This window comes from Pinus tabuliformis, chromosome 7 (assembly GCF_031772625.1).
Source record: "Pinus tabuliformis cultivar Carrire ecotype Pingquan chromosome 7, CPIR1, whole genome shotgun sequence".
NCBI lineage: Eukaryota > Viridiplantae > Streptophyta > Pinopsida > Pinales > Pinaceae > Pinus > Pinus tabuliformis.
Genome location: NC_142293.1, coordinates 1593535646 through 1593561177, shown reverse-complemented (window position 1 = coordinate 1593561177; position 25532 = coordinate 1593535646). Strand labels below are relative to the sequence as shown.

The window sequence follows — 25532 nt, the reverse complement described above, 5'->3', positions numbered from 1 at the left end:
GCTGCACCAATGATCAACTATTTTCACAAGGCTGCTGCAGCAATGATCAACTATTTTCAAATATGAGCAGTATCTCATCAACTATTTTCACAAAAGCTGCAGCAATGATCAACTATTTTCACAAGGCTGCTGCAATGAAAAAATCTACTATTTTCACAAAGGCTGCAGCAATGAAAAAATATGAGCAGTTGCTCGCAACTATTTTCAATAGATATATCCATATCTTTAACTATTTTTCAGTAGAGATATCTATATCTTTAAACAATAATCATCAAACAAAAACACAATAATCATCAAACAAAAAAGTCCATCAAAAACAAAACACAAAGCACAAAGGGTGCAGCGATGAAAAATTATGAGCAATATCCCATCAACTGCTTTCGAAGATATTTGTATAATATACCATTAACTCTGTTCTCAAAGATATTTGTATCATTAGGTTTAAACGATATTCACCAAACAATAACAACAATGTCATCAAAATATGAGCAGTATCTCATCAACTATTAACAACAATGTCATCAAAATATGAGCAATATCTCATCAACTATTAACAACAATGTCATCAAAATATGAGCAATATCTCATCAACTATTTTCACAAAAGCTGCAGCAATGAAAAAATATGAGCAGTATCTCATCAAATACTTTCAGTAGATATTAAACATATCAAAGCTGCAGCAATGAAAAAATATGAGCAGTATCTCATCAAATATTTTCAGTAGATATTAAACATATCAATATTTAAACAATAGTCATGAAACAAGAAATATTGATAAACAATAGTCATCAAACAAGAAAGTTTGACGAGAATCGTTGAGTCAATTGCAGAAACTCATGCATGTTTCATGCATAATTACCTTTTTATTTCAATTTGAGCTCCAATAGTATTCAACCCAAAAATGTTGATTGAGTTGATAAAATACAATATTGCAGAAACTCATGCATGTTTCATGCATAATTACCTTTTTATTTCAATTTGAGCTCCAATAGTATTCAACCCAATAGTATTCAACCCAAAAATGTTGATTGAGTTGATAAAATACAATAGGAAAAATACTCAAAAACCAGCTTTGCCTGAATGCACATTAACATATGAAAAATACTCGTGGTACAAAGAAAAGAAAGGTTTAAAAATAGAAACTGGGAAACTCTCGGAAAGAATATTTCATGAATTATGCTCCAATGACAGGCTTTCGATTTTTACACGACCTAGAAAAAAAGGTGACCACAACTGCACCTAGATACTCAATTAAGTATGATTTAAAGTTTTTCACCTCCTATAGTGCTGAAGGTATCTGATTAAAATTACAATCTTGATAGAATGCCTCAAAAACTGGAACACAAGTGAGACATTTCACTGACAATATATTTCACTGACAATACGCTACCATTATTCATGGTATTCTTGTAAATAAAAGAGTCGGTAGACACTTGTTCTTATGTTCCCATTGAACTATTGAACTACCTTGAGGGTAGTTCCAGACCTTGGTGACTTAATGTTGAATTTGATCCGACAGCTATGTTCCATTGAACTACCTTGAGGGTGGTTCCAAACCTTGGTTACTTAATGTTGGATTTAATCCGACAGTTCCATTATCTGGGGGAAGTCCAACACCCCATTTCCCTTCTGACTCAGGCTCAATAACATGAACTCCATCTGTCATTGGAAGAGCAAATTGATTCGGTTCGGATGGATGTGATGCAACGACCAGAGGATAGGCATTACAGCGGCATAAATAACGCAAACAATAAATAAAATCATAATATGCCTTGAAAAATAAATTAAATCATAATATGTCCTTATGTCCTTAGTCAAAAGCCAAATCTGAAAAAAGGATCCATGACAGAATGAAAGAGCCCATTTACCTGGTCATTCCCGATGGTAAATATGCAGAAGGTGCAATGCGACAGTGATGCAGAAAACTTTCTGCATCAAACACTCCAACTGCACCATCATAGAAGCTCGCCAACTGTACCATCACAGAAGATCGCATAAACTGACGCTGTCACATGAGTATATGGCACTTGAAATAGGAGCAGATAGGGAATCATGAGGAGAACATTGTAATGCAACCATGTAGCAAGGTTATCCAATCAGATACAGAAGGTAAGTGACATTATATAACTGTGTATGCTTGAATTCAGGACTGCTTACAAGTACTTACATAGTGCAAGGGCTCCAACTTGGAAGCATCATATATAGTAAGCTGGCTCTCATGCACAACCAATAAGTAAATTTAATCATTATGAAACTGTACTGTTGTATCCCGACTGGTGGTGATGATCTTCCTGGCCGTACTGGTACAATTTTTTACTTCCGCTTGTCCCACCCATCTATGCCCCAGAGACATAACTGCCAAAAGACGTGGTTGCGAGTACATGAACATTTCTACTTGGCTCTCATGCACAACCAATAAGTGAATTTAATCATTATGAAACTGTACTGTTGTATCCCCGACTGGGGATGATGATCTTCCTGGCTGTACTGGTACAATTTTTTTACTTCCGCTTGACCCACCCATCTATGCCCCAGACATAACTGCCAAAAGACGTGGTTGTGAGTACATGAACATTTCTAATCGGTATATTTATGTAAACTTTAAAGTGGACATCATGGAGTCAGACTATATATAATAATAAAAAAAACCATATACTTGGAGCTGATACCTGGGCATCAGCTCCAGAAGACACCAACGCATTCAAAACATGTGAAAAATCCAGGCCCTTGGTTTTCTTTTGGTGGCCCTTGAGCTTTGTTTTTACCTTTAAAACATGCAGCAAGTTCAAGTTCAAGTTCAAGTTCAGAGCATGCCACTTAAAAGGGGTATTTTTGGTAAAAGGGAACAATGAAGAAAAATGATAAGAATTTTAAATTTAATGATATATTCACAGGCAACGCCTCGTCAACATCAATTTAATGATATATTCACACGCAGCACCTTATCAACTCGAACATTGTATGTTTGAATTGATGAATCCTCTATGCCAATTGCAATGATGTTATTGTCTTGAGGGTGGAAAGCCAGAAAAGTGGCTGCAGGAGGAGGTCACACGAAAGTTGTCATGACTTGCAATGAATCACTATGTCATGAAACCATTGATTTAGACAAATTGGGAGCCTTGAAATAGTGAGGAACATTACACAAGAACCTTCTATAGTGATCCTGAAATGAACACCATTACCCACATAATATGTGAAAATTGAACACCATTACCCACATAATATGTGAAAATTGAAGGTGAAACATTAGAGGATAAATCCCTAAGCAGACCAATGTACCAAAAATGAAATTTTATATATAATCGGAAACATTAAAATGAAACTGGTCTTTAGGTAAAAGGCTTTGTTACCTTAAATGTCCATATTGAATAAGGAGACCTTGCCACTTAAATGTCCATATTGAATAAGGAGACCTTGCCACCGGAAGCAGACATAACACAGGAATCATTCTTAAACAAAGCTATACAAGCAGCGGCTTCTACTGGATTTGTATCACCAATGTCATTATTCATAACAATCCCACTAGCTGGCTGCCACATCTGTGGTGGCATACTCTTGTAGAGTGTGGAACAAAATACTAGCTCTTTGTTACTCGTCAATCATTACTACATAAAATACAGCTGCAAATTATGTATCCAAAAGTATAACTAACAAATAAATAAATAAAACAAGCTAAAATAAGAAGGAAGCAAACAACAACTACTAAGAAAACCCCACCCTTTTATATGGATTCCGGTCACTCCACAGCCATTTTTATAGCTTATGAAGAGCATTGGATATCGGTGATAAAACAGCAACACCAGATTTGGTGTATATCAGTCTGACTACCTGCAAGAAATAGCAGGTTACTTGTTTGGATCAATATCGACAGAATTTGTAGCACATAAAATTGTAAAGTATGTCAAACTTTGGTGTTTTCTGTAATAGATGCAATCATTCTGTAATAGATGGATGATTGCATGCCTTGCTCACATGCATTGTGTCAGGCAACCTGAGAGACCACAATCAGTGATTCAGTCAATTTCCCGTACTTGCTCGTCTGTAAGCTCATCTAGAAGCCTTAGTTTAACATACGGGCTCCGTCGTTACTACTCTGCACACGTCTGAGTGTCAGATAATCCATTGATCATATCATATCTAGAAGCCTTGGTTTAACATATGGGGTCCGTCAATACTACTCTGCACACGTCTGAGTGTCAGATAATCCATTGATCATATCATCCTATTCATATGAAAGATATGCCAAGACAAAATCCTATGCTATATGGAAACTTGAAAGCAACAATATCTGGACTCTGGAGTGAAAGTTCAGAAAATGGTAAAAGAAAAACGAATATGGCTGGACAGTGCTAGATTCTAAAGAAATAAAGACAAACTCCTATATGGAAACTTGAAAGCAACAATATCTGGACTCTGGAGTGAAAGTTTAGAAAATGATAAAAAGAAAAACGAAATTGAATATGGCTGGACAATGCTAGATTCTAAATAAATAAAGACAAATATAGGGGAAAGCTCTTACAAAATTAATCATTGACACTGCAGGTGGAAGTCTCCCCAAAAGTTCTATAGCGCTGGGAAGGGAACCAGGAGCAGTGACCTGCAGGAGGCATGACGTTCACAATTGAAGTCTGCATAGTAAAAATGATCTAGTTAGAGTTTAAACTTTAACTAGATTAGCAGTGCATGTACATAGTAAATGTGCATGGAAGAGGCAATTTACCTTTGTTGCCATTTCTCTAGTGGCACCCTCGTTCCCTCAAAAGATCTACTCTCCAGCATGCCAGTTAAGCGAAATCCCTTTGCGTTGGCTAAGATCTTTATGCCGTTGTCATTTGTTGCGACTGCCAACAGGGAACAATCTTTACTGGTAAATGTGCATGGAAGAGGCAATTTACCTTTGTTGCCATTTTCTCTAGTGGCACCCTCGTTCCCTCAAAAGATCTACTCTCCAGCATGCCAGTTAAGCGAAATCCCTTTGCGCTGGCTGAGATCTTTATGCAATTGTCATTTGTTGCGGCTAAGATCTTTATGCCATCGTCATTTGTTGCAACTGCCAACAGGGAACCATCTTTACTGAAACGAAGGCGAGGACTAGGCTGCAGCTTTTTGGAAATAACACAAGGATTATACATTGAGATGTGATCAAGAAAACTTAAAATAATGTGTTGCAGCTTTTTGGAAATAAAGCAACGATTATACATCAAGAAAACTTAAATAATGTGTTACTTTTTGGTCAAAATCACTATCTCTCCAACTCTAAAAATAAACCATCCTCATCAATTTCTTACCGAACTACCCTCAACATCAATTGTTGTCAGGATATTGGTGTTATCCATGTCCCAGAACTTCATTTGAAATTCATCACCAGCTGCCAAGAACCTATTCCTAGTTGTATCAAATTGCAGAACACCTAAGGAACGCTTCCTAAAACCAAAATATGTCAGCTTGATTGTTCCCTCACATTCATTCGAGTCAGCCATCTTTACTTATTCCACAGGAGAAGAGCCTAACAAAAATACAAATGATTATATACTTCAGAAAGGGCATAGTTTCGACAGAGCAAGTATACAAAATTGGAGAAAGTAAAACTCAGATCCACATGAAAACACTTTACAAACTAGATATCATTCCAAGTTGACATTTTACCTTGTTGCATCAATAGTAGTGCACCAGAGGCCCGGAGCATTATAGTCCACCCTAGATCCTGCAACATCATACAACCAGGGTTTGATCTTTCCATCAATAGTTGTAAGAAAAATAAATTGTATATGAACAAAGAATCCTTCAGTGCAATAAAGTATTTCCCATATGGTCATCTTCGGTGAAACGAAGGTGGGGACTAGCCTGGAGCTTTTGGAAATAAAGCAAGATTATACATTGAGATGTGATCAAGAAAATTTAAAATAATGTTTTGAAACTCTTAAAATAAAACATCCTCAGTGACTGCCGGAGGCATGGCATTCACAATTGGAGTCTGCATTGTAAAACTGATCTAGTTAGAGTTTAAACTTTAACATTAATTAGTAGTGCATGTACACAGTAAATGTGCATGGACGAAACAATTTACCTTTGTTGCCATTGTTTGATCTAGTTAGAGTTTAAACTTTAACATTAATTAGCAGTGCACGTACACAGTAAATGTGTATGGACGAAACAATTTACCTTTGTTGCCATTGTCTCTGGTGGCACCCTGTTCCTTCAAAGGATCTACTCTCCAGCATGCAAATTAAGCGAAATCCCTCTGCGTTGGGTAAGTTCCTTATGCCATTGTCATTCATTGTGACTGCCTCTACAGAACCATCTTCGCTGTAACGAAGGCGGGGACTACCCTGGAGCTTTTTGGAAATAAAGCTAGATTATACATTGAGATGTGATCAAGAAAAATTAAAATAATGTTTTGAAACTCTAAAAATAAACCATCCTCATCTCCAAAAATAACTTCTTACCAAACTACCCTCAACATCAATTGTTGTTAGGGTGTTGGTGTTATCCATTTCCCAAACTTTATTTGAAATTCATCACCAGCTACCAAGAACCTATTCCTAGTTGTATCAAATTGCACAACACCTAAGGAACACTTCCTAAAAGGAGACCCCACTTTCATTCCACTCAACCAGGTGTGAATCACCATCTTTACATGTTCCACAAGAGAAGAACCTAATAAAAAAATACAAATGATTATATACTTCAGAAAGGACATGGACTTGACAGAGAAAATATACAAATGATTCTATACTTCAGAAAGGACATGGACTTGACAAAGAAAATATAGAAAATTGGAGAAAGTAAAATTCAGATCCACATGAAGACACTTTACAAACTAAACATCGTTCCAAGTTAACATTTTACCTTGTTCTATCAGAACTAAGGCCCAGAGCATTATAGTCCACCCTATATCCCGCAAGATCATACAACTAGGCTTTGATCTTTCAATCAATAGTTGTAGAAAAAATAAACTGCATATGAACAAAGAATCATAATCCATCTATCTTTAGTGCAATAAAGTATTTGTCATATGGCCAAAAATTCACAAGCAGCCAAACATCAAACAAATCAAAACAACTAGAATATAATATTCGTCAACTGCAATTCACATAAATTCTTCAGGTATCAAGGAAAAAGGTACCTGAATATTGTCTTATTTTCTTACTGGTGAGGACAAACAGAACATACAGAACATATAGCTGCTTCCTGGCCTTCAAATGTGTACTGCTTTTGACCAGTTACTGCATCGCACACCTGCAAGCACAGACAGTATTGTTTTCCTCTTCTTTTTTAAAATTTTTTAGAGATTTTCATATACAGATAAATAAACAACTATTAGAATGAGTCTTGACACACATGATAAAGCAGATTACCACACATATGATGATAAAGCAGATTACCACATATATGATAAAGCAGATTACCTTGATGGTCTTATCATCCCAACATGTAAATATTATGAAGAGTTGGTAGCTAGGGTGTCAAAAAACAATATCATTCACACCACCAACATGTGCGTCAATCTGTTTAAATTATATCAATGTTAATAAATTATACTTTCAATACAAACTAAATTTTACACACCTACAAAGAATGTACAGGTTGGCCTTTAAGCATGTAAGCAAACCTCTAGATGTTGTCTCAAATCACCTGCCACAGTATAAGAATTTATGTGAACTATATGATTGGAAAACACAACTCCTATAACACAAATGCAGGCATGTCAGTATTTGAATAGAGAGCGTTTGTCTCAAATCACCTGCCACAGTATAAGAATTTATGTGAACTATATGATTGGAAAACACAACTCCTATAACACAAATGCAGGCATGTCAGTATTTGAATAGAGAGCGTAGCAGACCATTATAAGAATATATGTGAACTATATGCTTGGAAAACACAACTCCTATAACACAAATGCAGGCATGTCACTATCTGAATAGAGGGCGTAGCACACCATTGGTAGCTTGGGACATACTCCAAACCCTAGTTTATAGGGTTGTGGAGGAATTGGCAACCCAAAGTCACTTGTGGGCTAAGAACCCAAGGGTGTGGGATTTGCACCCAAAATTGTGGGTGTGAAACCGTGTATGGATTTGGACACTTGGCACTTGGAGATTGTAGGGAACCCTTAAAGGCACAAGGGTCCGCTTGTAGCACCAAGAGAGGCCTTGTGGGTTGGGAGGAAAGAATTTTTACGTGATTATGTGGGTGAGTTAACATGAGGAGACCATTTGAGAATTTTAGACGTCACCCTAAGGAATGATATAAATAGGAATGAGGATTCCTCACCCAATCAAGTCACTTATTTCTCATGTCAAGATTGAAATAGGAGACCGAGTCCACAACCAAGAAGGAGAAAGGATCAAGAATGATATAAATAGGACTGAGGAGAAGCCTCATTCCTCACCCAATCAAGTCACTTATTTCTCATGTCAAGATTGAAATAGGAGACCGAGTCCACAACCAAGAAGGAGAAAGGATCAAGTTTGGTTAGGGTTGGTTTTGGGATTGTTTTGGGCTGTGGTTAGGCAAGTAAAGGCAACGAGTAGGAGACTAGGCCGCAACTTCTTAAGACGACAAGTGAGCATGAAACCAAAAGAAATCTCTCTCTAGCAGGCCGAGATTTCTGAAGTATTGCAAAAGGTTGAAATTTGGTTAGGGTTGGTTTTGGGACTGTTTTGGGTTGTGGTTATGCAAGTAAAGGCAACGAGTAGGAGAATAGACAGCGACTTTTTAAGACGACATGTGAGCATGAAAAAAAAAGAAATCTCTCTCTAGCAGGCTGAGATTTCTAAAGTATTGCAAGAGAAAGAAATTATCATTCCTGGAGGGCCAAGTAGCCTACTTAGCAGCCAAGGATAGGGCGCATTTATCTACAGTAGGAGACAAGCAATCAAAGCAAGGTTGCACGAAACGGGGAAACGGGTACGAGTTTCCGAAACGGGAAGCGATACGAAACGCGACCTCCCCAAATTTTGGAAACGGGGAAACGCGAATATATATATATATATATTAGGAATTTAAGAAATATGTGCAATCATAAAGCATATATGATACATTCTAATTTATTAGATTATGATAAAATTGTCAATTGTCAATGCATAGACTATAAGTATCTAATTTTACATCACATTTACTCATGAATAATCACATAATGAAAATAGAAATATCCAAAATCAGCCACGAGAAATTTCTAATTTTTTGTCTCGTGGTTGATTGGGAGTCTCCTCCTACATAGTCGAATGACCTTAGTGCTCTTGATTAAATACAAGTTTCATACCCTAGTACCCTACATTCTCTTGATTATTGGGAGTCTCCCCTGCATAGAGGACTTTGTTCTCTCGATTAAATATAAGTTCCATACCCTAGTACATGATAAAATCCAATGGAAACATTGAAATCCCCCCAATCTTGAAATCCTGAAAAAACAGATAAGTCTGCTGGATTTTGAGTAAGATCTAAATTCTACTTTCTCCATATGAAATCCAATGACGGCGAAACCACTCTCAAACATCCTGAGTCATTTCATGGTAATGTTAAAAATTTAAGTAAAAGGATGAAAAGAAAAATAAAGGAGAATATCACTTTTACTTTAAGAATTTAACATTACCATGAACTGCATATCAACACTAGGGCAAACAAATGTAAGAGATCTACATTAGAAAAAAATAAAAATAAAAAACAAATGTTTTTTTTGGGAAACGTGGCCCGTACGGCTTGGAAAACGCGTTTCCGGCCGTACGGCCACGTTTGAAACGCGTTTCTAGGCCGTACGGTACGGGGAAACGCGTTTCGTTTCGTTTCCCCTAGCGAAACGCCCCCTAGGGCCATGTTCCCTGCAACTTAGAATCAAAGGTTGTTGGAGTGGTTTGCAAGTGGGTTGGATGTACTTTAGATTTCCCTAATAAGGGATGAGTTCTTTAGAAAAAAATCTCGCTCAAATCCAAGGGTTTTGGAGAGAAGAAGTGGATTTCTTCAAGGAGGAAAAGTGCAGGATTGGTGTCCTTGTTTAGGACAGTATTTGGAGTAGCCAAAAGAACAGTTTTGGGAGGGATGTAGTGGCTTCCTCCAAGCCCTAAGTACAGACACTTGAGAAGGAATTTGAGGATTGTTAGAAGTGCATAAGAAGGGATGCATAGGACTGATCTTTGAACGAAAAAACGAGGTAAAGGGAGCAATTTGACTAGCCCAAGTTTGTTGTTGAAGGACTTTTGACAATGATAGGTGGCAGCCATCCATTCCCTAAGTTTGCCTCATTGAAGCAGCATGGGTAGACAAAAGGAGGTAAAGGGAGCAATTTGACTAGCCCAAGTTTGTTGTTGAAGGACTTTTGACAATGATAGGTGGCAGCCATCCATTCCCTAAGTTTGCCTCATTGAAGTAGCATGGGTAGGCTATAAAGGGAAAATTCCCCTAAGAGTTGTGTTCTTGAAGGACTAAGTAGCATCTAGTGGGCAAGAAGTCCCAAAGGAGCTGAGGAGCAGCAATGGGCAATGGGCAGTCTAGAGTTGTTCACAAACAAAGTTGTGTACAACTCAACAAAAGACCCTATGTCTTGGTTGTTGGCGGACTAAAGATTAGCTAGAGGGACAATTGGAGTCGTGTTCAATGACAAAAAAGAGCAAGATAATTGATAGAGGCAGATTGGTGTTGTTGCAGATCAGAGCCAATGGATCGGGCAGATGTGTTCAAGATATGACCAATGGAGTTGTGAAGTGCACTAGAGCCAATGGATCGGGCAGATGTGTTCAAGATATGACCAATGGAGTTGTGAAGTGCACTAGATTAGCTAGTAGGTCAGTGTATCTTTTTTAGGGTAGTTTGGTGGTCAAATTTGTTGACATCAAACCCTAGTTTGTATTCCTTGTATCAGTGAACTTATGAGAGCGATGATCCCTAGTATAGGAGCCCTACACAGTTGTATTACAGTTTGTTAATATAACAAAGTTGGGTTATTGAAAAAATTGTAAAAAATTGTCTATATTTGTGCACTAATTGATTTACTTTGTTTATATTTCGTTGTCAGTAATTCTATGACCCTAACCTAGATTCTAGTACCGTGGAAAAACAATAGAACACCCAAAATCGTACTATTGTCTACTAGTCAGTGTTATAAGGACCGAACTGGACTGGCTGGTTTAGACTGGTCTGACCAGGTCTGACCATTTTGAGACAAAAATTGGTTTGAACCGGTGACTTCAACCATTTTTGTCTAGTTCGGTACAGTAAAGCCACAAAAAATGCAGCAAGTGGGGTGAATTTAAAGTAAAAGTGACATTCTCATTTTTTTCCCGGGGAGAAAATATCATAGTTTCCATTATATTGTTGAAAATTACATGTTGTAAATGCCATAGGCATATGCAGTACCGTGACTGTAGTCAACTGAGAAGAGTTTGTAAGAAAACAAAATGTTGTAAATTTCTACAAAATGGCCCTGTGTTGGGACTCATGGCTGCTGATTATATACAAAATAATTACATATTTCAAAATTTTACCAAAAGGTGATCGCTGTTCAGTTGCCAATATATGATAAAACAAGAAATAACAGAAGAAAAAATTGTTGATATTAGGGCCTGTCTACCCTCTGTAGTTCCTTATCCATATATGGTCTGTGGAAGAACCAATAGGTCCTCTCAGGTGAGTGCTCTGTGATCGTCCATTCTCCTCGAGGACGATGTGTTCCCTCTTTCGATAGCTTGTCCGCATCTTCATTACGCTCCTGTAAATATGAATGCATGAGATATGTATAAAATGAGTATTGAAAAAAATAATATCATCCAAAATAGTTATGAGTGTATATGCATGGCATGTTGTTGTGTTGTTGAACCAGTTTATGACTATTTTGGAGTCTCCAAAAATTTGTATATGTTTGCATTGTTGGTGTATTGCAAAGGATAAAAGATGTCGGAGTGTAATAAGCTATGCATAATTATTTGTGCCCTCACCCAACCCCAAGCATATGTGAAAGTAATGTGTATCAGTCAGATAAAGGATTATGCCTCCACTGCATCCTTGTGCTTGTGCAGCACCGTCGAAATAGTAATCCGGATTTAAACAGGAACGCAATAGATTACAAAGATAACCATAAATACAGAGATGCAATAACCATAAACACATAGATGCAGCGGAAATAATGCTTTATTTCATTAATGGAAAATACTGTAATATGCTTACAACCAGAAATGGAAATAAACCAGCTAGGGCGATGGTAACTTATCTCTGAGAAGAGATGTGCGGCTACATGCCTCTGAACTGTTCTGAACTGTATTACAATGAGGCTCGAAGGCCTATTTATTGTTGAGAAACAATGGAAAACCCTTCACATACCGAAACCTAACCCTAGAAGATGAAACGCCAAATTGTGGGCCCTGTTTGGGTAAATTGGTACATCAATTTCCCGGGGTCGTAACTTTGGCATACGATCTCCGTTTGACGCGTACGATAGCTCGTTAGAAAGATCTATCCGAGTACTACCACTTTGGGAGGCAACATAGGGCTCGGTCGCCCCAGAATTCCAAAAAAACGTCGTTTAGGGCCTCAAAACGGCTCCGGAAGTTCAGGACCCGAAAAACTGCTAAAAATAGTAAACTGTGCTACAATTTAGAAACTGAAAAGACTGAAGAGACAGTTGTGAGGGTCCAAATGGGTTGGTGGGTGGCCACCAACATCCACCTGGATCATTCCTCCCCCCTTAGGAAGCAATGGTCCCCATTGCGTTGAGTTCCTCCATCTGCTGAACTTGTCCTGCACTCTTTGATGTGTCCAGTAATGGTGGGAAGCATGGTCGACGATGGTCCATATTGAACACTTGGTACAGGAAAAGGAATGGAGGAATGATGTGCTCCAAAGCATTGTTCCCCATAGCCTTGGTACTGCTGTAAGGACCATGTCGGAGTGGTCTGAGCTTCTGATGGGTTCTGGTAAGGCGTTCTTTCTGTCGATGCAACCAAACTTTGTTGTCCACCTGAAACTTGTGTGGTACCCATGTGGGTGAGGAGAAGTTGTTCCTGTGTTTTGTCATGACCGTATCCCTTTGCTGCTGCTGCTGCGTGGAGGACCCCTTTGCAGGGGTCATGGATGTAGCAACGATCTTCCCCTTACTTTGGGAGTGAACCAGACAGATGAATTTCCTGGTCTGTGATATGAGCTTGTTGCCTTTCTTGGTAGTGATCAAAGATGTGGCGGTAGGTGGGGCTACCTCCGGTATCCTGTATAATGAATTATTCAAAGAAATAATGACAGCACGAGGCCTTGACTCATACACAGCATGTCGCCTCCACAAGTATGGCTGTCCTAATAATACATCGCAAACATCCAGAGGTGTAACATCACACAATACCTCGTCTGTGAAGGGTTTGATGCTGTAGGGAAGGCGGCACTGCTGGCGAACTTTCAGATCTCGTCCTTCATGAAGCCACCCGATACTGTACGGCTGTGGGTGTGGTGTAGTCGGTAGGCCCAACCGCTTCACGACCTCTGCTGAAACCAGGTTCTTTTGGCTACCACTGTCGACAATGAATCGCAGCGGTGAACCCTTCACCCACATCTGTGAGTGGAAAAGACGCTCCCCTTCCTCTGGATCTTCGGGCTCATTTTTCTTGATCTTGGCAGTGGCAACAGTGGCGCTGGGATCCGCATCAATGATCGGCTTCCCTTTGCCATTCCCCTTATCGGGTTCTGGCTCAGGGTCGGAACATGCATCTGATTCGGAAGCCTTCAACTCAGCCACCAACGACTGCTTGGTCCGACACTCACTTGTGTTATGAGTGGGACTCTTGTGGAACTCACACCACTTTCCTGTGTCCTTCTTCGGCTTCATGGTGTTGTTCTTTTCCTGCGGCTTCGACGGGTTGTCTTGGGTCACCCCGCCTTGGCTTTGTCCTTTGGGCTTCGGATTTGCAGATCCAAAGTCTCGCTTCTTCTGTTTGAACTTTTGCTCGATTTTGACAGCGTATCGGTATGCTGTGCCAAGTGAGGAGATGTTCAAGAACACCATCTCTTCCTGGATGTACTTGTGCAGGCAGCCACGGTATTTGAGTACCAGATGCAGCTCAGAATCTTTGATACCCAACTGTGTGCGAAGGGTATGAAAAATGTTTGTGAACTCCGGCACATCTTGGTCTCGTCCCTGCCGCAGTGTGGTCCATTTGATGTATTTGTCCTCATAGCTTCCGACAGGGTAGTATTGCTCCTTGATGGCATCCCGAAAGTCATTCCAAGTGGGTGCGGCTGAAAATAGTGAGCCTGTACTTTCATCCTTCTGCTCGCAGTAGGTTTCCCACCAGTCTTTGACGTGGGGGCTGCTTTGAGAAGAGCGAAAACAATCTTTTCCCGACTTGAAAATTCGTGAACAGAAAAATACCCATCTAGCAGATTTAACCATTTATCTACGGCATCTGCATCTATTTGACCCTCGAATATGGGGATTTCAAAATTAACTTGTACCTTGAAGGGTGTGGAATTTCCAGAGTCGCTGTTGGAAGCCGATGCGTCGCCTCTGGGTAGCCGCTGAAGAATCTGCGCAAAGCTATCCATCATCGCGTTCCTTTGCCGCTCGAGTGCTTCTTCGAGCAAGATTTTGATAGGATCTCCTGCTCCCTCGTCTTTCTTCTGATCCGCCATGGGAGGCCGTCGGGATTTGCGAGGCTGGTCTTGCAAAGGTTCGACCAGTTCAAGCCCTAACTCCTTATATCCCGACCTCGTTGGGGACATGCAAAGAAAGACAGAGAAAAAGCAGACCGCTCTGATACCACTGATCCGGATTTAAACAGGAACGCAATAGATTACAAAGATAACCATAAACACATAGATGCAGCGGAAATAATGCTTTATTTCATTAATGGAAAATACTGTAATATGCTTACAACCAGAAATGGAAATAAACCAGCTAGGGCGATGGTAGCTTATCTCTGAGAAGAGATGTGCGGCTACATGCCTCTGAACTGTTCTGAATTGTATTACAATGAGGCTCGAAGGCCTATTTATTGTTGAGAAACAATGGAAAACCCTTCACATACCGAAACCTAACCCTAGAAGATGAAACGCCAAATTGTGGGCCCCGTTTGGGTAAATTGGTACATCAATTTCCGGGGTCGTAACTTTGGCATACGATCTCCGTTTCACGCGTACGATAGCTCGTTAGAAAGATCTATCCGAGTACTACCACTTTGGGAGGCAACATAGGGCTCGGTCGCCCCAGAATTCCAAAAAAAACGTCGTTTAGGGCCTCAAAACGGCTCCGGAAGTTCAGGACCCGAAAAACTGCTAAAAATAGTAAACTGTGCTACAATTTAGGAAACTGAAAAGACTGAAGAGACAGTTGTGAGGGTCCAAATGGGTTGGTGGGTGGCCACCAACATCCACCTGGATCAAATAGGCCCAAGGGAAATATTTGTCGATCAACTCTTGTGTGATGTTCCGAGGTCTAAAAACTTATTCTTCTGCCGGGATTTCCCCATAGCTCATACAAATTTTTGGAGGTATCAGTTTCCAGTCTATATTTCGGCCCCTAAAAATTATGTTGTTGCGGCACATCCAAATGTGCCGGCAGACCATAAGCGGCAAGTTCCTAGCTCTCGGCTCAGCTGCTAATTCCCACCACCTTTCCCAGGAAGTAGGGATATTGTCATCACTCCAGGAATACGGAATTCTTAGTGTGTGCTGGACCAGAGTCCAGATTTGCTGGGTTGTGGGACAAGAGAGGAATAAATGGTGGTTCGATTCCTCCTCTACCTGAGAAAGGACACACCAAGTCGGGCCTGGGAATGCCCGTTTCTTGAGGTTTGTTCTTGTAGGGGTTTTATCCATTATAATATTCCACATCAGTAATTTGGTGTGTGGAGGGGCTTTTAACTTCCATAAATGACTCCACCAGCTCTTCAAACTGTCCGGCTTGTGACCAGCATGTATGATTTCATACCCTTCCTTAGGGGAGTAGTGTCCTTTCTTTGTATAACCCCAGATCAATTCATCCTCCTTGTCTCTCAGGCGCACATGGGATTCTTTTAAAGTCTGCAAATATTTTCTCCACTGTCTTTGCCAATGTTCCGAGATGTCCCATTCCTCCCCTGTATGCCAAGCTTGCTGGAAGATGGATGTGTTGTGAGGGTCCCCGAGATGAGTGATGAGGTGAGACCCATTGTGGTTCAGCAAGGTAATCAGATCTGGTGGGCGCTGATAGGAATCTCCGCTACCAATCCATGGATCGAGCCCTATCAGGACTGACTCCATTTCCAATCCTCTAGATGAGGCCTCTTTTAATGATGGGAAGAGTGTTTATTACAACCCTCCATATGACTGATATGCCCTTCCTGTTCCATGAGGGTCGTCTTAGCTAGTCCAAGGCAGTGCTCAGCGAAATGTATTTGTGGGTGACCACTTCCGACCAAAGGCTCTTGTGCTTTAGGAGAAGCCAGCCTAGTTTTGCAGCCAAAGCCTATGCAAAAGCTGGGAGATGCTTTAAACGCCAACCGCCCCATTTTTTAGGAGTAGTGATCCTACTCCATTTGACCCATGCAAAAGGCTTTCCTTCTTTGTGTCCCTTCCAAAGGAAATGACTATAGACACGTTGTATCCTATGTAGTATCCCCTGGGGGATCCAGGCCAAGGACGTCCAGTAGACTGGGGTTGCTTCCAGCACTGCTATTATGAGCACCAGTCTTCCAGCTCTGGAAAGTAAATGATGGCACCAAATGTTTAATCTTTTTTCCACCTTTGCAATCATCCAAGTCCAGTCTGCAATTTTATAACTATCTGCTTTAATTCTCAATCCCAAGTACTTCAGTCCATCCTTCAGTGCCAAGGTTTGGAAGGGGAATTTTTGTAGGGCTAGCTGAGTTTCTTGATGTGTGCAATCAGAGAAAGATATAGTATATTTTTCCCCATTAATTTCCATTCTTGTAGCTGCATTGAAGAGTTTCAATATCTCTGTGAGGGTGATGATGTCCTGTATTCCCCCATCAAGGAATATGAGGATATCATCAACAAAAAGCAGATGTGTTATATAAGACAATGTTTTGTGATCTTGAGGCCACAGAGTCTCCCAGAGCTCTTCTCCGTCGCAATCTGTCTACTCAGGCCTTCCATAACCAGAAGGAAAAGTAAGGGGGATAGGGGATAGCCCTATCTGATTCCCCTCTCCGCTTGAAAGGTATGGGAGGCAGAACCATTTATTAGGATTGCAAAGGAAACTAAAGTGATACACCCCATAATCCATCTGATGAAAACCAATGGGAACCCCAGATGGGTGAGTATCATTCTTAAGTATAACCAACTAACCTTGTTAAAAGCCTTTGAGAGGTAAATTTTGATGGACACCCCTTTTAGATTCTTCAACTTGATGGAGTGGAGGGCCTCTTAGGCTGATCCAATGGCTTCATGGATTTGTCTATTTTGTAGGAAAGCAAATTCCTCCTGAGAGATATGTTCAGATAGGATTGGCTTGATGCGATTTGCTATAATCTTTGCAATAATTTTGTAGAGACAGTTGCAGAGGGATATAGGGCGAAAGTCATTGAAGGAGATCGGCGAGTCCGATTTGGGAATAAGGGCAATGAAGGTAGAGTTGATGGGAGCGTGTATGCGGCCTAGGGTCCGACTTTCTTCCACCACCCCCAGAAGGTCTGGTCCAATGATGTCAAAGAATGCAATGAAGAATTCCACTGACCAGCCATCCGGTCCCGGGGCTTTGTCCTTCTTGAACCACTTGAGGGTGCTTTCTAATTCCCCCATGGAAATAGGTTATATAAGGTCCTCCATCCCTTCAGGTTTCACAAAGCCAAGGAAATGGCCTGCAATGCTAATGATTTCAGCAACGAATGTTCCCTGTGGGGCTTTGAAAAGCTGCTTGAAGTGTGAGATACCCAAATGGGTGAGCTGTGGGTGAGTGGTGGCAATCTGATCCAAGTCCGAGGGCATCTGCCAGATGGTATGGCTAGCTTTCCTTCCATTTGCATATTTATGAAAGAACTTTGTGTTACCATCCCCCACTTGAAGCTAGATTGCCCTGCTTTTGAGTCTCCATGTTTCTTTTCGGTCAAGAAGGATCTTAGATCTTTGTGCCTCCAAATCAACCAGATGTAACTTTGCTTCGATGGATATGTAACCATGTCCACTTTCATCCGTGAGGGAGGCCAACTGAGTTTCAATGTCAGCTAGGGTACAATCATCTCTAGCCTTTTTCCTTTTAGCCCACTCAATGGTTAATATCTTTAGCTATTTCAAGTTGCTACATAACCCTACAGCCTTCCTCTGGTCTATGAGTGGGGGTTGAGCTTGCCAAAACTCCAAAACCATCTTGATGTAATCGGGGTCCTTTAACCAGGTGGAGTTAAATTTGAAAGGTGCCCCAGCTACTTCCAGGTATATGGGGGAGTGATTCGAAATGCCCCCCGAGCCCACCATTGCCTGTAGATGGAGAGGGACTAGAGGAGGTCTTCCTGTATAAGGTATCTGTCGAGTCTTCGACCAAGGGCAGCTTCTCCGATCCATCTATTATGCCATGTTGGCATCTTCTTATTCATGGGGACACCTAGGAGTCCATATTGATCCAAGAGGGATCTCAGCTGATCAGAGAGAGGATCCAGCTGCGGTTGGTGCCCCCGGGATTCCTCATGTCCAATGGAGAAATTCAGGTCACCCCCTATAATTGTGGATTTGTTGATCAAGGGGTTTTCTAGCAAGGTTTGCGAGAAGGCCAACCTGTTTTGATTTGGAGCATAGATATTAAAAATATGAAGTTGTTTGCCTAACTCAAGCGAGAAAAAGTCCATGCCCAGAAACCCTGGCCACCCCAGAGGAGATCACCCTTATAGAAAGGGGATTTATCCCAATGTCTAGGCCTCCAGATCTTCCTGCTGCATCAAGAGCTTAGAAATGCCAACCAGGTAATATGGCTTGAAGGGTCCTAATAGTCTATTCCAATGGTCCCACGGTTTCCTGTAAAAGGATCATGTCACAGGGTATGCATTGCAGGAGTCGCTTTACGGCCAGTTTTTTGGAAGGGTTGGCCAACCCCCTACAGTTGTAAGAAAGCCACTTCATCAGGGAACAGAGCCCAGGGTGTCAGATGCTCTAAGTGCCCTTTCAATGGTGTTATGGCGCCCCTGGGCCACATTTGCTTCCGCAGATTTGATGGCTTTGGAGATCTTTGTAGGTCTGCCCCTTGTGGGTTTGAGCTCGATGGAGGGGGGGAAGGATGCCCAAACCAAGCAGATTAGGGTTAGTCAGTTGACGAGAACGGAGGTTATAGGAGTGTGAGCCTGAGGCAGAAGGGGAGTGAGGGGGGAGGTGGAGGTGGCTCTGATCATGTACCGTTGGCAGGAGTGGTGGAGAAAATGGGGGGAGGGGCTCGAGTGAACAGTTTATGGGGGTAATCATGCTTGAGAGGGATGCAGAATGAGCCAGAGAAGCATTAATATGATTAAAAAACATAGCAGAGGGAGAGGGGAAAGAAGCCTTACCTGTTGTAGGAGCAGCCTCCACAACAAACCGGGATCAAGTCAGTGGAGGGGATGTACGTGGTATATGTGGAGCACTAGTTTGCTAAGCAGTGACTCCATCCGCACCCTTTGAGTGATCTAGACCTATGGGTTGCTCATCCACAATCGGGCAGTAGGAGTGTGCAGCTGGGAATCCTTGTAGAGATAGCCGACCTTATGGCACCTTTTGCAACGAAAGGTGACTCCTTCATAGTCCAGGTTTTGACGTCGTGAGAAGTGTCTCCAATGGAGGGTTATCTTTTCCTCCAGCCCCTCCCTCATATCCAAATGCACCAGGATACGCACAATAGTCATGATTCTTGTCTTTTCGAAAGATTGGTCGTGTTCTAGGTATGTGCCCAAGGCGTCTCCAATGCGCTTGAAGACAACAGGTATCTAGAACTGCATCGGAAGGCCCGACAAGCGAACCCAGATTGGCCCAACGCCCAGTTGTTCCCTCTCTGAATCAAAAAGTGGATCCCATCTTTTGAGCAGGACCAGAGCGAGCTCAATGTGCCAAAACCGGGATAAGATCCAGTCTGTGTATTCCTCCCTATGAAAACGCAGGGCAAACCACCCTCGTGCCAGAACCCTAATGATGGGCAGTTCTTTTAGCAAGGAGCCCCAGATCTCAGTGGTCCAGAGCCAAAGACGTTCAACAGAGTAGTTTATGCCATGCACAAGACCAACCAGAACCTTCTTTGCAGTCTCTGCAACTTCACCAGAGCTAGGTTTATGTCTTTATCCACATATTTAAGGCACCTGCCTTTCTTGGGCTTGTCAGAGCGGCGAGCAATTGGGTAGTCCTTGAGGAGGCCACGACAGCCCTGGTTTACAGTCTGTGGGGTGGACAGGGTAGATTTACGGTTAGGTATCGGAGAGCTGAAACAGCTTGAGTGAATGGGGGTCTTGGGGTCAGTGCCGCCAGGGTTTAGGGTTGTGCTAGATAGGGCAGGGTTATTGAGGGAGGGAGGTCCAGATGAAGGAATGCGAGAAGAGGATGGGGTGCAATGCAGGGTGGAAATGTGGGGGAGCTAGGGTAAGGGAGCGTCAAAAGTGGGTGAGGGCTGTAGACAGGTTCCGAGAAGGTTTAGGGTAGTCGGTGACAGAGGGGGGCAGTCCAGTCCAGGGACTTCGTCAATATGAACTGAGGGCGGGGGATGATGCACAAAATGACCTAGGCATGCCTGAACAAAAGGTGTCGCTGACAGAGGGCGCAGGGTGGCAGCGAAAAGACCAGATCCCGAAATGGAGCGATGGTGAGACCATATAACCTCCTGGGGATGAGGGTCCTCCTCATAGTCGACTTCATCGAGCTCCATTGTAACCGATAGTAAACAGTCGAGGGAAAAACTGTAGTTGAGGTGATAGAATGGGCCGGGGTAAACCAGGTAACCACCATATGAAGCCACTGTAGTCCAGGGAACCGCAAGATAAAAGGATATGTGTCGCTGAGGGTTTGGGAGGGCAGATAGGTGGAGGTCAGGTGAGCAGGGGGGATACCCATGCCCTTCATGTCCAGGGTTGTTGGGCCCGTGAACCTCCATGGGTGTCGCCTTCAGCACCTGCCTTGCCGAGAACGTTGTTACCCGGTCTGTTCTATTTTGTAAATTTGAAGGGATTTCATCCATGGTTAATTGTTTAAAGCATGAATGCCAAAGTGACATTCTCATTTATCTTTCATTTTCATCCTTTTACTTAATTTTTTAACATTAGCATGAAATGACTTAGGATGTTTGAGAGTTGTTTTCACTCATTGGATTTCATATGGAGAAAGTAGAATTTTAGATCTCACTCAAACTCCTGCATTGGATTTTCTCATGTAGGAGGCTATGGAACTAGTATTTAATCAAGAGGAACAAGCCCTTTATGTACCTTGATGTTAGTGGCATTGGTTGTTGAACTCCTCTATCACGAGCCTACTAAAAATACTACTTATCACTCAAACAAAATCTTGACTTAACATGCTATGATTTTTCTATCTTATTTTAATGCTTAGAGAGTGATATTGATGACAAATATCCCAATGTAGGCAATGATTTTGATGATATGTAGGTATTTGTTGTAGCATAAATTTTTTTGATGCTAGAGGCCATGTGGAGCTTGTTTGCTGAAATAATTTCGGTTTAGAGATGGAATCCACTTGGCACTATTTTGGTTATGTGCACCCTTACATGCTATATAAATGAGAACTTTTTTTATTTGTGTATAAATGGTTTGGATTCATATGGATGAACATGAATATATATATTTTTCTTTAAAATTTGAATATTTGAAGTGTTTTTGGTTGACAGGGTTTTTGGTCCAATTTTTTCATCGATTTCCGTATGGTTTTGACCGGCTCCCGGTTTTGGGAGTCCACCGGTTCAATGACCAGTCCAGTTTTGATAACTATGCTACTAGCACAATAGTTGAATGGTAGAAGGCTCAGTATGCTTGCTTTCTCCACCTTATCATCCTCCTCTCAAGGGCACGTTGTGTGGGGTTGTGTGTGTGATATGGACCAAATTAGCATATAAATATAAACATACCATTTTATGTATATGTCAAACCATTCTTTAAACGGTACCACCCGAGAACCATGCTAGAAAGATAAAACGTCGAAATAATAAATAATAATAACAATATTTTGTAGGAAAACAACATGACTCACCCATCTTCTACGCTGCATCTACATTTCCTAAGCTATCTTCTCCACTCAACCATCCCAAACACTACAATTCTAGTCACTCGTTGCACAAAGTAATATTATATATGAGATCACGAATAAACCATGGGAGCTTAAAGAATAAATATACAAAGCGATGAATTAACCATACACATACCTACCCTCCCTTCAACAATCATGAAATATAATCCAATGTGACATTTCCATTTCTTTCATATCAAACTTCTAGGAAACATATTGAATCTCACACCGATGATCAAGATCATACTACCTCGAAACCATGAAAAAAATGATAAATCATTGTGCAACTAACAAATATTTCAGTGTATTAAAGGACTAGTATTGTGCAGGAGAAATGTATGCATCACCCATCCTTTGTGCCATGTTTGTAGAATGTTTAGTGCATCTTGCATCTTCACCACTTGACCTTTGTAGACCATACGATTGTAGTTGATCACTACATAAAAAATATCAATATAGTTGACTATCAGAGCATAGATAAATAGAACATATAATAATTTGATTATAAAACAAATGGAGCCACAAATTAGCGAGAGATACTTTTAATTGAAGTGCATTGCATGTAAATATGTTGACTTACCTTCATTTATGAATAACCTCAATTTTCTCTTAATTGAAGTGCATTGCATGTAGATATGTTGACTCATCTTAATTTATGAAGAATAACCTCAATTTTCTCTATCTGCTTCATTCATTTCCATTTCCGCACCCAACAAATGAAACCAAGAAAAAACTACAAGAAACATTAAAGAAACAAAAAAAACAAAACAAAGCAGGAGTACAACACACCCAACAAAGGAAACCAAGACCAAACTATAAAAAAACAAGAAAAAAAATTCAAAACAAAGGAAAAGGAATACAACACAGCATGGCCATGCTTAAACTCAACCAAACAAAACATGCAGACAAGAACAAAGAAAAAATTGCGAACATCCCTTCCGCACATCATCTCCTGCAATGTGTTGCCCTCTGCTGAAAGGGAAAAAAGTGGGTTGAATAAGGTTAAAATATACACACAATTAGTAATGTTAAACATATTTCGATACCAATAGTTATTCATAATAGGAAACACACCTCCCCTGGAGTTTGTCTTATAACGATGGACACTCTTCTATTCCACTTGCTCATGCTCATTAAAACCAACCATCTACAAAAGATACACAATAAGCTATTAGAATTGTTATATAAGTTAAACTAAAGAGTATGCAATAATTAATCATAATAAGAAACAACCCTTTCTTTGAGAGTGTTATATAAGAGGAGAGATTCTATTTTGTATTCCACATATTCATGCTCAATAGATCATGCCATCTGTAATAGATACAGAATAAAATATTAGATTTCTAATAAAAGTCAAACTAGAGAGTTTGAGGGCATGAACATCAACAAAAACAAATCATGTCGACAATAACAAAAAAAAAAATTGCAAACTTCCCCTTTGCACATTATCTCTATTGTAGTGTCCTCTCCCCCGCTGAAAGGGAAAAAAAGTGGTGTGAATAAGGTTAAAATAAAGACACAAATAGTAATGGCAAGCATAATTCAAAAAAAATAATTATTCATAATTGCAAACATACCTCATCTAGAGTTTTCTATATAAGTATAAACATTCCACGTTGCATTCCACTTACCATTGCTCACGAGAACAAGCCATCTACAACAGATACATAATAAGATATTAGAATCATTATACAAGTTAAACTAAAGAGTTGAATGCAACAATCAATCATAATGTGAAACAGACCTGGATTTGAGTTTTTTTATATAAAGGAGGACAATCCATTTTGTATTTTACATATTTCTGCTCACTGGAATCAACCATTCGCAGTAGATAGAAAATAAAATATTAAAATTCTAGTAGAAAGTAAAATAGAGAGTTGAAGGCATGAACTTGTGAATCAACTTAATTCCAGTCCATTTATATTTCATGCTATATCTCAAAGTACATATTATATTTCATGCTATATCTCAAAGTATATAATTTTTTTTGATGCAGTAATGATCAGCTGGAGGGCAGATTGGAACTGTGTTCAGTCACCTAAAGTAAAAGTAACATTGATAGAGGTAGATTGGTGTTGTTGCAGGTCGGGAGCCAACGCACCGGGAAGATATGTTACGGATACGACCAGTGGAGTTGTGAAGTGCACTAGATCAACTAGTAAGTCAGCGCATCTTGTTAGGGGTAGATTGGTGGTCAAAGTTGTTGAGACCAAACCCTAGTTTGTATTACTTGTATCAGTGATTGTTTGAGGGCCATGATCCCAAGTACAGAGGTGTGTGTGTGATGTGGACCAAATTAGCATCTAAATTTAAACATACCATTTTATGTCTATGTAAAACCATTATTTAAGTGGTACTACTCGAGAAACATGCTAGATGGATAAAAACATCAAACTATCAAATAAGAATAAACAATATTTTGTTGGAAAACAGCATGACTCACCCATCCTCTCTGTTGCATCTACATTTGCTAGGCTATCTTCTCCACTCGATCCTCCCAAACACTACAATTCTAGTCACTCGTGAACAAGTAATATTATATATGAGATCACGAATAAACATGGAGCTTAAAGGATAAAATACAAAGCGATGAATTACCATACACATACCTACCCTCCATACACATAACCTACCCTCCCTTGCTAATATTATAACAATGAACAATCATGAAAACAATCCAATGCGACATTTCCATTTCTTTCATATCAAAGTTCTAGGAAATATATTGAATCTCGCACAGATGAACAAAATCATATAACTAGAGAAACCATGACAAAATGAATAAATCATTATGCACCTAACAAATATTTCAGGGTATTAAAGGACTAGTATTGTGCAGGAGAGAAAAGTATGCTTCACCCATCCTCTGTGCCATGTTTGTAGAATGTCTAGTGCATCTTCACCACTTGACCTTTGTAAACCATACGATTGTAGTTGTTCACTACATAAAAAAGATCAATATAGTTGATGTTAGAGCATAATCAAACAAATGGCGCCACAAATTATTGAAAGATACTTTTTAATTGAAGTGCATTGCATGTAGATATGTTGAATCACCTTCATTTATAACATTAAAAACTCAATTTTCTCATGATTGAAGTGCATTGCATGTAGATATCTTGATCACCTTCATTTATGAAGAATAACCTCACTTTTCTCTCTCTGCTTCATTCATTTCCGCACCAACAATCCCGAAACCAAGACAAAACTACAAGAAGAAACATTTAAAGAAACAAAAAACAAAACAAAGCAAGAGTACAACACTCAACAAAGGAAACCAAGACTCTAAAATTCAAAAACAAGAAAAAAATTCAAACAAAGGAAAAGGAGTACAACACAGCATGGCCATGCTCAAACTCAACAAAACAAAACGT

The 25532-nt window shown here is 40.3% G+C and overlaps 1 protein-coding gene across 6 annotated transcripts; it reads right to left on the bottom strand.

Moving 5' to 3' along the window:
• Window positions 1–1214: 1214 nt before the first annotated feature.
• LOC149254203 (uncharacterized) lies at window positions 1215–24693 on the bottom strand. Of its 6 annotated transcripts, none has more exons than XR_016267127.1 (21): window positions 24602–24693; window positions 23736–23812; window positions 23233–23632; window positions 22739–23130; window positions 22506–22594; window positions 7616–7689; window positions 7413–7511; window positions 7130–7242; window positions 6853–6959; window positions 6450–6660; window positions 5650–6338; window positions 5292–5509; window positions 4724–5105; window positions 4523–4631; window positions 3967–4096; window positions 3721–3831; window positions 3354–3608; window positions 2942–3083; window positions 2670–2765; window positions 1869–2541; window positions 1215–1659 (listed from the first exon to the last, which is right to left on the bottom strand). XR_016267127.1 is itself a non-coding variant. In XM_089460082.1 (6 exons), the coding sequence occupies exons 4-6, from the start codon at window positions 22803–22805 to the stop codon at window positions 7775–7777; spliced, it is 180 nt and encodes a 59-aa protein (XP_089316208.1). In that variant the 5' UTR covers window positions 22806–23130; window positions 23233–23632; window positions 23736–23812; window positions 24602–24693; the 3' UTR covers window positions 7734–7774. The 6 variants fall into 6 exon arrangements, 2 of the variants coding, with proteins under 2 accessions (XP_089316208.1, XP_089316207.1); XR_016267125.1 differs by having other exon boundaries at window positions 2942–3036; XR_016267126.1 differs by lacking the exon at window positions 7616–7689 and having other exon boundaries at window positions 2942–3166.
• Between the last annotated feature and the right edge of the window lie 839 nt (window positions 24694–25532).